Source organism: Fukomys damarensis, unplaced genomic scaffold (genome assembly GCF_012274545.1).
Source record: "Fukomys damarensis isolate Sample0158 unplaced genomic scaffold, DMR_v1.0_HiC HiC_scaffold_15, whole genome shotgun sequence".
Lineage (NCBI taxonomy): Eukaryota > Metazoa > Chordata > Mammalia > Rodentia > Bathyergidae > Fukomys > Fukomys damarensis.
The window spans coordinates 51,637,068-51,654,230 of NW_022900927.1; the positions used below are offsets into that span (position 1 = coordinate 51,637,068).

The following is a 17,163-nucleotide window of genomic DNA, read 5'->3' on the forward strand; positions in this document are numbered from 1 at the left end:
GTGACAAACACAACCGTAGCCATTTGCCCCACACAAACACAAATGTGGTCATCTTCCCCAAAATTATAAAAAAAATTAAGTTGGAGAACTGAGGTACCACAGTAATTGACCTGAGTTTAAATGATGACCTGGGAAAGATCCCAAAGCAGTCCTGGCAGCACAAAAGCAAATACAAGACCCAGAGACCAAAGCAAGGATAAAGCACTTGAGTGGAGGCAGTTTACTGAGATGCTGGTTTCAGAAACTAAGCCACCAAGGCTAGATTCCAGTGACCAAGGAGAAAAGAACAGAGTCAAAATGGAAAAAGCAGCTGGGGGCAAGATCATAGGAAAGATAGAAAGAGGCTTCGATTTACTTTAAGTGCATGGAAACCACTTGAAGGTTTTAAATCAAGGAAGTGGTAACTATTGTACATTTTAGAAAGCCTCTTTAAGTTGCTATGTGAAAGACAAATGGGAGTGAGTGCCAAGCACAGAGGGAAAAGACCAGCTGAGAAGCTGCTCAAAAACCTGAGGGTGCTTGAACCTAGGTTTTAGAAATGGAGGCAGAGAGGAGTGACTTTATTTGCCAAGCACCTTGGAGGAAAATCACACAACTTATAGAACGATTAGATGTGGGTAGCTGGGGGGTAAAAGAGAGAAAGGATGAACAATAACAACTAGATTTTTTGTTTGTTTGTTTGGTCCCAGCATCTGAATGGAGGCAAGTGATTGAAATGTTAGAAACAGGTGGATTTAACTGAAAATTATAACTAATGCATACTTGACTGGATGGGTAGATATAGAGTCATTTACCAAAACAGGGCAAGCTTTGAGAATTGGAGTAAAGCAGAGAGGAGTTAATGCTTTTGTTTTATTTTTATTTATTTATTTTTGGTACCAGGGATCAAAATACTTTTGTTTTATTGATTTAAACAAAACAAGCTGAGCTATCGAGTAAATGGGTAGCTAGTCATATTCAGAACTCAGGGAAGAGTCTCAGCCAGTGAATTATCAATGTACAGATGATTCTGGAACAATGGGCCAGAGAAGGGCTCCCAGTAAGCAGACAAAAAGAGAACAGGACTAAGGATACAGCCTTGGAGCACAGTGGAATTTTTTGATGGTTAAATGAGAAGGAGAACTATGGCAAGTGGTTAGAAAGTCGAGAAAGATGAAGAACAATGGATCACTTTTCTTCAATAGATAGCAGCCAATAACCTTGATAAGAAGTCTTGGAGTGATACAGAAGAAAGTTTGATTAGAAAGAGCTGAACTAAGAATGGGCATGAGAAAATGGAAAAATTAAGTATGGATGACTTTACAGGAGTATGATATGGTAGAAAGAAATAAAGCAGCAAACTAGTTAAAGTGGGTTTTATTTGCACTGTTTTTGTTCTTTTAAAAAAGACAACTGACAGAATAAAGTAAGTTTATTTTCCAAGGGAAATGATCAAGTAGAAGATGACAGAGATGATACAGGAGACAAAAGACGGAATGGCAAGTAGGAATGGAATTAATGACAAGCATGAGGGTACTGTACTAGTGTAACTTAGGTACAGGAAGAGGTTTCCACTGCAAAGATAGAGAAAACAAAGTTTATGGGAAAGAGATATAGCTAAACTGCCGGGGCAGGCAATGAAAGTATGTAGTCCTATTTTTAAAATATGAAAGAAAAAAAATCAAATTATTAGGAATAACTTATGAAAATATAATGAGAAATGTGCTTAGCTCTATGGGCTTAGCTGATTGCAATATAGTGGCAATGAAGCCAAGGTCATTCATGGGATTGATCTCTTAATGGCCCAGTTAACTTCACAAAGACAATATAACCAAAATGCATCAAAAGCAGGCTTAGAATTATATACTTTTCAGATCTGAATCCACCCATCATGGGGAGTAAAAATAGCCTATATTTATTATATGGGCAGAAAATAGCTCAGTCATATTGTCTTTATATTTTAATAAAAATGACATTTTAGAGAATAAACTGCAATCTATCAAGACTATTGTTTTACAAGAAAATGTGCCATCTCAATGCTGGCACTAATTCAGGAAATGGTGTGGGGGGCAGTTTACTCGAATGCTGGAAGGAGGTGGGGTTAAGTTAAAATTATGGCTAATACACAGCATGTAGCTGTAATCCTATCAAACCCTATAGTTGAAATTGTGCCTGTACTTGTGTGTATGTGTGCTTGATGGGAAAAGTGGCAGCAGCAGCCAATCTCACTTCTATATGTGGGAGTCAAAACAAAACATAAACTAAGAATCTCTATGAAAATCTGCATGTATGTGAATTCTTCTTGGGAAATAAGTCTAATATTTTCACCATCTCAACTGAAAAAGAGGAAGTGATCCAGTCCCCTGACCCCACATTTTAGAACCACTGGTCTGAAGTCAAACTCACATATTCATTCCCAAATACTCATCTCTTGCCAATCAAGGTGAAAGGCATTAAGCATATAATGGGAAATGAGTCAGACAAGATTCCTTTCCTTGGTACTTTCCCTTAAGGAACTCATTACTTGGTAGGAAAGACTGGTAAGCAATCAGTGTAACACAACCCAGTATATTAAGTATCATGATGTGGATGGTACAAATGTTATACTACACAGAAAGAACTGGAATCCAAATTTAAGGAGTTGGGGGCAGATACAGGAATTCTAAGATGTTAAAACTTGTGATCATAATAATGATTACAAGGATAGTTACAGTATAGATTACCACCTTATTAAAGAATAATATGCTTTATTCTTTAAGAGGCTAGGATAGTGATTTTAGTGGAGGTAAAGTGTTTTAGGCACAGAGATTAGTAGTAAGAGGCCCAAAGGGAGCATGCCATAATAAAACTATCTAAAAAAAACTAGAAATTTTGTGCTATGCTTCAAACACCGAGAAACATAGTTGGGAAAAAGAGATGAGATTTGAAAGTTATTATGGTTTAGAACTAAAGTATCCCCCAAAAGTCTCATGTGTTTCGAGGGTAATTTGTAAAAGATGAAAGATTTGTATGATCTGAAGAGAAACCAGAGTACTGGATGGTAATTGATCATAAGGGTGCTATAACTCATCAGTGGATTAATCCATTAATGAATTCAGTAGCTGAATGGGCTGTTAGGAAGTGGGGCCTGGTTGGAGGTGAGTCACTGAGGTGTTAGCTGCAAAAGTGTGTCCTTGTCCCTCGGTCCTACCTTCTCTCTCAGCTTTTTTGCTGACATGGTTGAGCACTTTTGCTCTTTCACCCCTTCTGCTATGGTGTTTCTATACTTGAGTAACAAACCATGGATTGAATCTTCTGAATTACGAGCCAAAATAAATCTCTCACCCTTTGAATTGCAGGAAAGTGACTAACAGAAAAGGTAAGCAGTGGTCAGATTCTAAGATTTGTAAGGCTAATGAGAAGTCTTAAAGTTCACTCTGAAGGCAATGCAAAACTACTACTGGCTTTAAGCAAGAAAGTGATAGACAGTGGGAAGGGAGACAGGAAGGGAGAGTAGTTATTACGTTACCTGAATTACCCTAAAAATAGGGTAGTGAGGATGTAATGAAGTGGACATCAGTGGATTAAGAGAAAGTTCGGAATTAGAATTTCCTGGATTTCTTGATCAAATGAGAGCAAGAAATTCATGTTAAAAGCCAAGGCCAGCAAAGTTATTAGCTTATAACAGTTTCATGGGAAAGGGAAAAAAAGAGAAGTATGCTTTTACAAGAGAAAGCTTGAAGGAGTGTCTAAAAGAAATCAGGGCCTCCAGGACTAAAGTTTGGAGGAAAATCCTAGACTGGAGCTGTTAATGCAGGAGTCACTGGCTCCTTGATAGCTTGTGAGGTTAGAGGACTGGACAACATTACCCAGAGTGTACAAAGGAAGACAGTGTACAGGTGAGGGGATAAAATCCCAAGGATGACCAATACCTAAAGGAAAGCAAAAGAGGCTAATGAGACTGGCCAGTTAGAAGGAAACAAAACTAACAGGATACTATTAGGAAGACAGAGAGAATGTTTTGAAAAGGAAATATGTCTACTGGGATTTGAAAATTAAGGTTAAAGCAAAGCAAAAGAAAATGAAACTAAGGCCATACTCCTTGAAGTTCTTTCAAATTGGACTTTCAAAGTAACATATGTACTACAGAGTTAATTAAGAAGTACAGAAGAGAGTGTTACAACTACCTTCAAATAATCCCTAAGCAATGAAAACCAGTAATCTGAGTGGATATTAAAAGAACTATAATTCTGCTAGAGCAGCAATAAATTTCTAGGATATGGTCATGCAGCACCATCAATATAAAACTCTAAATGAGAACTCTACATAAATAAAACACAGATGCCTGGCTCACCTGTGGCCAAGCAAGTACTTGCTGGATGCCTGTGCTAAACTGCAAACTCAAGTATTTACAACTGGAGCACTTCAGCATTTTTGTAGCAGCCTCTAAATTAATAATGATTTATCCTTAGTGAAATGCTGATTTTCTTAAGGAGTTAAAATACAATGCCAAGCCAACCACGGTGGCACATACTTGTAGTCCCAGCACTAGGGAGACTGGTGAGGCAGAAGGATTGCTGGAGTTTGAGGTCAGCCTAGACTACATGGTGAGTTCAAAACCAGCCTGAACTACATAGTGAGACCTTGTCTCAAAACAAAACACAACAATAATAATAAAAAAAAAAATTTTCATGGGTGAATGTTCATTTTATTCTACTACATCATGAAGACATAGTCAAAGTGTATCTTCACAAAAGCCTTACTTTGGCTGGGCATGGTAGTGCATGCCTGTAATCTCAATACTTGGGAGGCAGAGGCAGGAGGATCACCACAAGTTTGAAGCCAGCCTAGGCTACATAGTGAGTTCAAGGCCAGCCTGAACTACAGTGATACCCTGTTTAAAAAACACAAAAACAAAAAAAAATCTTATTTCTAGTGAGTACAAATAATATGTGTCATCTGAAACATTATGGAAACTTTAGGTAACCAGGAAAATTACTACTGATCCTACACTGTTTCCTACCACGAATCTCATCTCTCCACATAGCACTGTCTCCTTTTAAAAAATTTCTTTGTTTTACCTAATTTTACCAGTGTTTCACTTTACTTCTTACCCTTTACAAAGCCATCAATCTTGCCAGAACATCGCTCCACACCTGCCTTTACACTCTGAATTTATTTTTTTACAGTACTACTGATTAATAAATATGATGCTACAGCTAGAGGTCTACATTCTAGACCCTATTATTAGTATGCCCTACTACTCAATATAATATAGATAACATAAGAACTCATTAAAATAGAAAAGATACTAAAACCTGTTGTAAAAACAAAGCTATCAAATAATGTGATTTAGAATAAGAAAGTCAGTGTAGGAAAATAAGAAATATACAAAAAGAAAAAAAAACCTGTATATAATTTTATACAGCTAGGTTGTTGTAAGCAGGTTATTTTGGTATAAAAGTATATTCTTGAATTCTGAGGACTATAAAACAGATGCTTTTTCTAAAAGATACAGCTAAAAATGTGAAGTTACAAGTTTCAGTTCCAGTTAACCCTAAAATTTACAGTTGCATTTCCTTTAAGAATTTTGATAAGTTAATCAGAAAACACTATGAAGTTTTTAAAATGGAAAATCCTATCTGGCTCAAAATATATCCTGTTAGTATACATATATACTTCAAATTCAAAGAACTTCTCTGTTAGAGAAATAATAAATTGGTAGAACAAATGAGGAAACACAAAAATCCAACTGCATTCTTATAAAGACTAGCCTGCTAAATATATCCTACAACTTGGATCTTGAATGTTTCCCAAAGGCTCTGTGTTGAAGGTTCGCCCCGGCTTGTGGTACTACTGGGAGGTAGTAGTACCTTTAGGACCCAGGGGCTACCTGTAGGTGTGACCCTGAAGGGGATATGGGATCCACCCCTTCCCTCTCCCTCAACTTCCTCTCCACCATAAAAGGAAGGAACACATTTATCTGCCATGTGTTCCCACCATGATGTACTGTCTCTCTACAAGATGAAAAGCAACGGGCCAATCAAACATAGACTAAACACTCCAAAACTGAGCCAAAAGAAACCTTTCCTCTCTTTTAAATTGATCGTATCAGGTATTCCATCACAGTGACAGAAAGCTAACATACAGAAAGTTAATCCAATTTTTTTTTCACTACATACTTTTAAAAAAATGTCTGTCTTGCCATCAAAAAAATACTATTAAGAGGAAGGCGCACTGGCACTTCCCTGTATTTTAACTTTTTAAGAAGCTTTGTGAGTTGAACTTTGATAACAGTATAATATAGTTAGTAGTTTTACTGAAAGTATGGTTTCTGAATTAAGAATGAGAGACTGCAGCCAGTCATGCCACTTTTGTAAATTGTATAATCTTTTTTGTGCTGTGGATTCTTTGGTCAGGGTGTTATAAAAATAAATAGATAATATTTGTGAATAATCAACATGGCACAAGAAGTGTTAAGCTATTTTAAGTGCTACCTATTATTTTTGCTGTTGCTGTTCTTAAACATTTTGGGCTGTTCCTCCAGATTTTATACAATCTAATGATGATGTTCATCATGAACAAGCTCCAAAATTTGATTACACTACTAAGGCATAACAAGAAATTCATGTAGCTAGAGATTCCAATTTGAAAAGATCCAAGAAATCTTCAAGAGTCATAGATTTTGCAGAAAAATATCCCAAAGAATGTGCGAATACTGACAGTGGCTTTCTTAACATCCTGCTACCTCAGAGAAATCAAAGAAGTTATCTATGGCTACAATAATTACTAATGGACAAAGAATTACATAAACGTTTTAAAGAATCTTGTGCATGATTTAAAATATTTTAGTAATTCTGGAAATTATTTTTATGCTGTTATATATTAGAAATGCTGTAACAGTGCGGAATGTTTGAGAAAAATTTTGTACAACTGCTTTAGAATTTGCTTTACAATGTAAGATTTATATAATTTTGTGTGATTTTTCATTTGCATTACAATAAATTGCTAACTGCCAAATATTCATCCTCATGTGTTCCCCCTCACTCTCACTTTTGCAATTTGGAAATGCCTTCCTGAAACCCTAACTTTCATTTTATGTTCAACATGATCAATGTACGAAAAGTTCTTTTTCAAATCATTTTAGACAATAAGGCAATGGAATTACACTGAATTTTCCTTTCTTGATTTTCAAAGGGAAACAATACAAATCAAGGATTAGGAAATCAAAGAAATGTTTGAAAAAGTAATAGCTATCTAATCTACAAATTTTACATTAGGACCTTGTGAACCAATAGTGTTAACTAATAGTTAAGCCCCACAAACTAAAATCATCTTGGTTAGCTACTGGCAGAGACAATTACTTTAAGCCACCTTAAATGAAGGAGAGTGAGCAGGGTTTATTTCCACTGAATCTCCTGGGGACTGCCAAGCCTGATTCCATCCTCTACAGCTTGAGTGGAAAGACAATCTAGTTATTGTAAATAGGCAGCAATGATATGTACAACAGGACAAAATATTTTATTCCACCAGTCTAAAACATACAAATTAATTTACAACATTACTTCTTGACTTTAACTGTATCAATCTGATAAGCCCATGTTTAATGTTACCACTATTATGGCATAATCACATTAATAGCCAAGATAATATAAGCATGTTTATTTATGAGCCAAAAAATATATATATAGCTAGCACAATGGACAAAACACAAGTATAATAAAACTAACCTTCATTGGGAGATGTTTTCAACTTGGTGCAAATTCCATAGACATCTCCGTAGCTTTCCTGTATTTTTCGTAATGCATCTGTGGACCTGAGCTCCATAAGAGCACGAAGCTCTGCGAGCGTAATTCCAAAGTCTCCATCATGATTAGCTTCTTTCAAAGAGTTTTTCACACCACTGTATGCGACTGAATTGTTTGCCATGTCGCCCATTACAAGTATAATTTATTAGTAGGAAAATGTTTCCCAAAAGAATCTAATTTTCACTTGGTATATTTCCAAGATGAAAATCTTTTAAATATGAAAATTTTTCTTAAATCAAACACTCATTGTATGACTTTGTAAAGCAGCATCAGCAGCAACATTTCCCAGAGATATATCTTGACCTTTGGCCCATGACTTGTTCTTCACATCAATCATGAGATGTATACATCTGTAGGAAGAAAGTATTTAAAAGTTATTAAGATCCGTTTTAGAATATTATACACATAAGTATACTTTCTATATACCATCAAGTAACTAATCAAAGTATACCATTTTATGATAAAAATATGAGAACTGTTAATGCCTTTAAATTTTTGCATGATAAAAGATCAAAATATGAATTAAATGAACTTCAAGACATTAGATCATGTCATTATTAAATGAAACTACTTCATGTGACTGAATTTCAAGTTCCAAGACTGTTATTAATAGTCACTACTGAAGTACTTAGTTCCAAACACTGTGCTGACTACTCAAAGTTCATCCTCTCAATTAATCATCACAATTTAATCTCATAAAGGTGTTACTAGTCTTTATTCTACTAAAAAGAGTAAAGCTCAAAGGAATTCAGTCATTTGCAAATAGGTGTTAAATGTCTATGGCCGGACTGTATCTGCAAGCACATGTTGCTTTTCATACATGGGCCTATCTCTCTCTGAAGCTTTCACATAGAACAGTCTTTGATGAGATAAGAAGCACAACAAATTCTTTGATATGGTTTCTTGCAACTTTCCTTGGCCATTCTGCCCTCCATCTTTTGGCTTTTTAAAAGTACCTTTCACATTATTTTGATCACATTCTATCACCCCAGTTCTTGACTAGTTAGTTAGTAGAGAAATTCTCCACTTTGGTCAGTCTTCTCTGCTACTTTTGTTGTTGTTCAGCCTTATTATTGTTTGAAATTATTCTGTCCATTCAATTACATGTTATTATCTTCTATCCTTTCATATTAGTTCCGAGAGTAGGGGTACACCATTGCTATATTTTAAGAATCTGGGTGCCAGTTCATGGTAGACAATAAAAGCTGGAGAAACAAAAGGATGTACTGTACTGCTTCAATTTCTTCACCAAACTTTCCTTTTACCCTAACATACCTGAAAAGATGAGCTCTCAACTCTTTTTTCTCCTTTAAAGTAACAATCACCTCAAAATTAACATTCAAAAACTGGATTCATTATATTCCTAATTGAACAGCTCTCTTCCACAATAATCACCATCATCCTAATCACCAGGATTTGGAATCTTATGTTTCTACACTCCCAACTCATTCAGTTATTGAGTTTGGTTAACTCTTCCTTTAAAAAGCCTCTTCTGTCTTTCTAATCTTCAAATAACTATGCAAATTACAATCACTCCTCCCCAGGCTCTTCCTTATTAGAGTATCTCTTACATCCAATCCCTTGTGTACTGTTCTACTACATGTAGTTTTTAAAATATGGCACTGTTTCTATAACTACAAGAAGAAATACAGTCCTATTCCTTATTCCTGTTTGTCATTCATGGCCAAGTTCCAGTTTACTGATTCAAATTTTTTCCCCAAGCAATCAACCCTTCAATGACATTTAATAAAATATTTGATGATTATGAACTAGAAAAGATATTGGCAAGTTCAATTAATCTTGAAGCTACAAAGCTGTTATAAGGGTGTTTGCAAATCATGGTATATAATCCACATAATTAAGCATGCACCAAAGTTACCTGGTAAACTGGGTAAAATGTAAATTGCTGGGCCCCACCTCCATACTTTTAAATTCAGCAGGATTAAGCAGAAGCTCCACAATGTGCATTTCTATCAAGTTCCCAGACAATGCTTTCTGTCTAGGGAGCAAAATGTAAGAAGCACTGGACTGGAGAACTGATTAAAAACTTAGAATATGTATCAGGGAGTTAAGGATGATGAGTTGATGAAAGTTTGTTTGCCTTGGGTTAAATTTACAAGGATATGACAGCAATGGATTCTGTAAGGCATTGTCTTTCATTGCATGCTTCCTCCAATTTTACATACTCTTACGCTTGTCCAGTAAGTACCAATTTTACTCAGCTCACAGGTAAAGTAAATTCCCTATTATGTATTAGTTACTATAATAACCCAACAAAAACTGGAAAAGGGTGCCCTGATAATCTTAAGTTCCCACACTCAAGATTTGTTCACCTAAACACCATACCAAACCTAAAATAGATTATTATTTAACAGGTAAAATAATTTAAGATTCATAAGTCTGTGTGTTGAGGGCACAGATGTTCATCTGTCATCTAGTTTTCATAAGAAGGAATTTTCTTCACTGCCTCCTGGAATGCTACTAAGGTTAAATGTCCTGCTTGTCCAGAGATTTTCCTAAAACTAGACATACATAGCTTCTCCTCTATCTTACTTTTTTGGGGGGAGTCAGGTACATGTAGGACTCGTGCATTCTGGTTTGAGATTTAAGAGGTAAATCTCTGAGCTAAAAAGCCTCCTGTTGTTCAAGGAGCCTTAAGTAAAAGAAAATAACTGACAGTTCTGTGTTTAATGTTAGTAGCTCATTACTGCTACATAAAAATTAACTTTCTCCATTTCAGTTTTTATCAGTTATAAAACTCATTAAAAAATTCCTATGTGCCAAATCTTTGTCTTTTCTCTACACAAAAGTGAAATAGAAGAATGCTGCTTACTGAATGTCCTTAAAGTCCTCAACAAGGTGAACTTATACTGTAATTCAAAAAGCCCTTTCTTTTCACAATACTGTCTTTAAGTTTTCACATTTATTAGGCCAGATGGAACTTTCTGTAGGTCAAAACATAGTCAAATAATAGCAAATGTCCCAATTCATATAATCAAACCAGTACTAAAGGGAAAATGCTGGGGGTATTTATTGACCATCTCAACATCCTATCCTCTATCTTTCAATAATAGTATCTGTTTTTGTTTCAAATTTGCACTTCCTCAAAGCTTGCAATGTAAAAGGGATTCAACCCAGACACTCCCCAGCCATTCATATTAGGAATGTGAATGTGACCCAAAAAAGACCAAGTGGCAAAGAAACTTGCTCTAACTCTGAGGCAAAGATTTATTTATTTATCTTTTCACTGCACTGAAATCTGGGAGAGATAGAAAGAGGTACTGTGAGTTTTGTGACCAACTATTATCACGGGGAAAGCCTCTGAGGGGGCACAAGTGAGCATGTGAGTTCATTTGACTCCCTCCTGGGTCATGACTAAAATTTGTCCCATCATTGATCATGTCTATCAATAAATGATCTTTTTGGCAATTTGTCAATAAATTCCTCATGGAGTTTATTTTCTATCACTTTGCAACTCAACAGAGCTTTATTTCCAAGCATTAGACATTATTCCCAAGCATTTTCAAATTGTTCTACTGTTTAAAAAAGGATGTCCAGGGAAAAGTACCAAATGCCAGGTTGTCTACAGCCTCCCTCTTCTATTTTCCCCTTTCATCGCTTTCATTTATTCAACTGGCTGATTGACAAAAATGCTAAGGACAATAAAAAGTTTTGCTTTCCACTTGTTAGTGACAACATAATAAGTCAGAGACAAACTATTTGGGACTGAGACAAAATAAAAAGTAAAAAAGCTATTTTAATTCTCTAAAGGACTTCTAGCTTCTATTAGAACAGTTTAAGAAAAAATTTCAAGTGGAAGCTGATATCCAGAAGAGGCAAGTTTTAAAAGAAAACGCATAGCTACTCTATTCAGGCTGCCTATCCTACAAAATGTATCTCAGAACAAGCAACATCTCTGCTCAAATCCGTACTGGTAGTCTTTGAGGCATTATGAAAAAAAAGGTAGCTGAAGACCAGAGTTGGACAACAATGGCTAAAATCTTTGAAAGTGGCAGTAAGTAGATTCCTACAGATGAGATTAAGTATAGCCCCAAGACTATAAAAGGATGATGGATCCTAGTGAGTGAAGCTCATGAAGAGACAGCTTTATTAAAAATAAGATTTCACACAAGGGAAACTATTCGGTATTTACACGTGTGACTTATTTATTTCACTTAGGAGTATATCTTCAATATGTATCCATTTTCCTATGAATGAATCTATTTTCTCGTTCTTTATGGCTGAGTAGTATTCCATTTTATAGAAAAACCACATCTTCTTTATCCAGTTTCCAACGGATGGGCAAATGGGCTGTTTCCAAGATTTAGCTATTACAAACTGTGCCGCTATAAACATGGGTGCGCATACTTCTCTGTGATATGATTCTTTTAGTTCTTTTGGAAAGATACCCAGCAGAGGGATGGCTAGGTCAAATGGAACCTCCAGTCCAAGCTCTTTGAGGTATCTCCATATTGATTTCCATAGTGGTTGCACCAGTCTGCACTCCCACCAACAATGGAAAAGGGTTCCTTTCTCCCCACAACCATGCCAACATTTGTTATTGTGTGATTTCTTGATAGCAGCCATTCTTTGTGGGGTGAGGTGGAATCTCAGTGTTGTTTTCATCTGCATCTCTCGAATGATCAGTGATATGGAGCATTTTTTCATGTATTTACTTGCTGCTTTTACTTCTTTGTCTGAGAAATGTCTGTTCATTTCGGATGCCCATTTTTGAATCGGGAAGGTGGGGTGGGTAAGGGAAGGGTAATAAGGGAAAAGAAAAAAATGTGAGATAATGAAAAGATGAAAATAAAGTGTTTGTAGATGGGGAGGAGAGGAGGGGGTGAAGGGAGGGCAGGAGTAAGGGGAAAAAATGAGAATCAAGACTTGTCATGTAGAGGTACAAGATCCTAACAATGAATGTAACTGTACTGTATCCCTAAAATGTACCAATAAACACAATTAAAGCTGAAAAATAAATAAATAAATAAATAAATAAAACTCCTTAAAAAAAATACAATTTCAATTCCTTCTTTAACAGTCACTTGACTAATAAATCATGGAAAAGTTGCAGGAAAGTTACAAATCACTCCAACACTTAGAAAAATTGAAAGAATATAGGAAAATAGCTAAATAAATTATGGTTTGAAATATGGTGCCAGATGAACTATTGAGCACTAAAAAGGATTTTCAATATTATATAGCAACATGAGATTTTTGTAGGCAAGACAGAAAATAAACGGTAATAAAACTAAGAATATTAGCAACAGGAGGAACAACCAGGAAAAAAACAGTTAATATTTCCAATTCCTGAATGATTTTAGGCTTTTGCTAGTGACTTGAAGACATAGAAATTGCATTTATCTAATCTACAAATACCTTGAAGCCAGGTAAAACAGCAAATATATTAGAAGACAGGATCAGGATCTGAACAGGCAGGGAGAAATGAGGCTAAGTTTAAATGGTACATAAATTCTATATTTAATTCCCAAAACCTAACTGTATAACTATGATACACAAGAAATGTAACTGTGTAGATAGAATAATGGTACAATTTATTAAAGGTAAATATGCATAGCATTGGTATTAACATGATCGCATCGAACTATTAACCTTAATCAGGGTAATTAAACACTTGTAATCACATACTTTCAAAAAGGGTAAGAATAATAAATGGCAAGTATTAAACATTCATGAAAGCATTAAAAACAGTAAGTGACCAACATTTAAATCACAAAACAATGGATAACAATATGCAGGTTTTAAGGAGGCTCCTACTATTGGAAATGACTATAATCATAGTTCAAAAGGATACTGACATCCTAGCCATTAGACGCACCATTTGATGGACAAAAACTATTTTTGACTACAGCTTTTCCAAAAAAGAATGTTCAATAGATCTCCAATTTCTTTTTTTTTTCCTTTTAACATACAATCAAGTCCACTTCCCTGCACTCAGGCAGTTTTGAGAAGAGGCTTAACTAATCACTATAGCTGTTTTTCACCATGGCTGCTATTGACATTTTATTAGGTGAGAGCTATTTCATAAATTAAGTAATACAGTCCCACCCCACCTGACACTCCTACATAACAGCAGTTATCCTCAAGTCAGTGTGGACAATCTGGTACTTACCCCCTTACATGTTTTCTATAGGGTCTGGATAGCGTAATTACCATGTAACTGTGTCTAGATTTAAAGTATATTACACTGCAAAGTTACTTAAAAGCAAAAATCTAGCCTTATACATCTTGTAGCTTAGCAAAACAAACAAAATCTACGATCTTCCAACTTTCTTCCATAGCCACTTTCTGTTGGAAACAAATACAACTGTTTACCTGACCCAGGACCTAAAAACATGAACTCTTCCAAGAATTAGAATAATCTGTACTAAGAAATGATAATAACTTACTGTAAGCCAGTAGATGTAATGGTGGAAAGAGCAGAAGAAAAAGTGGACATTCTTAAATTCACAACTGGTTCAGAGTTTCTTTTACAGTTTTGTTGGATTTAAAATTATTTCATTGCAACACTCTAAAGAAACCAAATGATGACTTAAATTTGGTATTATTCTAAACTTGGATTTTTTCATTTTTAAAGGGCCTTAAATACACACACATGTTCAAAAAAATAAAGCCTATACAAGTGATTTGTATCAGATGAGTAATAATTGGTATGTATAAAACAGGAGTAAATTCACCCAACAGGATTTCAGCTTTATAGAACAGATACAGCCAGCTTTATAGAACTGATACAGCAGAAAAATCAGCATTATTTACAATGCCTGATTTATTAGTTGCAAAGGATTCTTAAATACTATCCCTGTGTCTTTGTTGACTAAAATTAGTTCCATTTCCCTCAGTAATTTACTTATCATCTAGTAGGGTCTTTCTGAGGAATGGGCAAGCGATAGCTGCTGTCAGTTATAAATCCGGCATGACCACTTCAACAAATCACTCAGAGTAGTAAAGACTAGAATATGGCAGAGATTAATTTGTTCTTTCAGTATAGCTTTTTAATCACATAGCTAAATTGAGTTGTTTATCTCTCTGTCTTCCTTCAGTGAACTGTGAACTCAAGGTAGGTCTTGTGCCATTCACTTTTAAACTCCAGGACTGTTTGGAATGTAGTGGGGGCTCAGTGCTCATTGAACAGAAACGCTCTTGTTTGAATGACAATTTAAATATTAGAGCAAATTAAAAACCTAACACATTTATAGTAACATGGTGAGGATGTCAGAGAAAGTCAACAATCCAGGTTTTCAAACCATGTTGGTATGCAAGATATATTAAACTTAACTTTCCTGTAAATTCTTCTAGACAACTGAAATTAAAAGGTATTTAAGATTTTCACATAAATTATACTCTGCTTCATGCCAACAATCTTTAACCAGGGTCCAAGATACCTGATATGCAAAGAAACAATGCTGAGTTTCAATAATGTTATAAAACTTGGAAAAAATGACATACTTATTTCAGAAATAATTTGTTACTCATGCCAAATAAAAATATACAAAATCAATGTTAGCAAGTAGGTCTACATACATAAAAAATAACAAGCAAAATCTTACAAAAGGCTACTTGGTAAGAAAATCCTCAGTCTTACATGTAGCATCTTCTCTGAAATTTGCTGTTTCTATACATATCCCACTACTCACAGATCAACCTAACTTCTCCTCAGCTACTTCAATCAAATTATTCTGTAAGACCAAGTGACCTCTCTAGTTCTTACATCTAAAGAGCAAATCCTTATCTGACCTATTGGCAACCTTTGCTACTTGTAACCACTCCTTCACTCTTCAAACATTCTGCTGCCTTAATTCTTCCCTTGTTCCCACCACAGTGCCAAGGTTTTGTTCTTACTTTCCACTGCTTGTTTCACTTCTAGAATAATTGTCAAGGGAATAAGTGGGGAGGAGTTGGGTGGCATGGTAATCTTTATCATAATTGTTTTCATCTGGTTTTAGTCAAGAGAAAATTAGGTTTATTTATAGATAATAAAAATTTATTTGCATGAGCATTTACAAGGCTTATGGTTTTTTGGTTTTTTTTCCCCATATTTCAAAATTTCACAATCTAATTAAAACAAAACCACACAATAGCAGTCTAGCTCAGTGAAAGTGTGAAAAAACCACCCAGTTTCCTTTCCTATCCCTAAACACAGCTCCTCTTCCCATAATCATTAGTCTACTGAAGAATATGCCAGCCCAAAGCAGGGCAGGCTCTACAAAAGTGGTGATTCACACCCTCCCTAGGGTTTTTGGTAACTGTCATTTCCAGTACAGATTAGTTATTTATGCCAACAAAGTACTTAATTATGCACAGTATATGGCAAAACGTTAATATGAATAATCTGAAACAAGATATTCTGAAGCTAACTATAGACTTGTTTGGTCTTATGGGCAATTCAGTACCACTTTATCCCAAACATTGATACCTCCAGCTCTTAGGAGGTTAGCTTAATCTGTAAAGTTGTATTTACAGAAAAAACAAAACAAAAAAAGACAACAACAAAAATGAACCAATAACCCACAATCCCTCTGAGTTTACCAAAATTAGAAAAAATTTAAAAGTTAATTCTACATACTACAGATTAGTGGTTCTCAAACTTCCACATGGATCTGAATCGTCTAAAAGGCTCCTCTCCAGTAATTTCTTCAGTTGATCTGGGTCAGAATGCGAAACATTACAGTTTAGACAATGGAGAAATGTTGATGGCTCCAGAATCACTACCATGGGCCTGAACTTTGACTAGGGAGCAAACTGTTGGATTGTCACCTTGATCCAAGTTTTCTGACAAAATATAAGCAAATTACTCATGGTTCTTTCATATGCCATTCTTAATTTACATGAGTAATTGAAAGCAGACCATCTTCCAAAAATACTCTGCAGCTGGTACTTTGAACTGTTTTTATTTTTAATCCAACTATACTGATTTTTTTTTCCATTTAAGTCTTTTACAAATAGTGTAAATCATTTCCTTCATTCAAGGTAAAAATGTAGACACATTTAGAACATATTTAGAACAACTGGAAGTATAAATTTTAACAAATTTAGCAGGGAGCTATATAATTTAGATATTTACCTTTTTCTACTCCTCCTCCCCAAACTAAATTATATTTTTTTCTCTGTTGTCCTATTTTGGCATTTTAGGAACCTTTCATATTTACAGTAAGCTCCCTAGTTAAAAAAAAGCCAGTGAAAAGCTAAAAAAACAAGGAAGGTTAATTTTATATAATCTGTGCAATTTTCAAAATATAAGCACTAGATCTCCAGTTAAATAGGAGAACCAAATGTTCTATCATTTTTCTGGTTTCACTGCTGTTAAAATTTTCAGATATAGTCAAAGAAGAGATTTCTAAATTAAAACAGTATTTTTTCCTTCTGTTCAGATGCTAGA

The 17,163-nt window shown here is 35.1% G+C and overlaps 1 protein-coding gene across 3 annotated transcripts in view; it reads right to left on the minus strand.

The window, feature by feature from the left end:
* The window catches only part of Atp2b1 (ATPase plasma membrane Ca2+ transporting 1), a 58,465-nt gene extending 50,349 nt beyond the window's left edge, over nucleotides 1–8,116 (minus strand). For all 3 annotated transcript variants that reach the window (XM_010613319.3, XM_010613318.3, XM_010613320.3), the window contains exon 1: nucleotides 7,689–8,116. In XM_010613319.3, coding sequence (XP_010611621.1) covers nucleotides 7,689–7,896 — 208 coding nt within the window. In that variant the 5' untranslated portion in view covers nucleotides 7,897–8,116. The remainder of the gene's footprint in view (nucleotides 1–7,688) is intronic.
* Nucleotides 8,117–17,163: the final 9,047 nt, after the last annotated feature.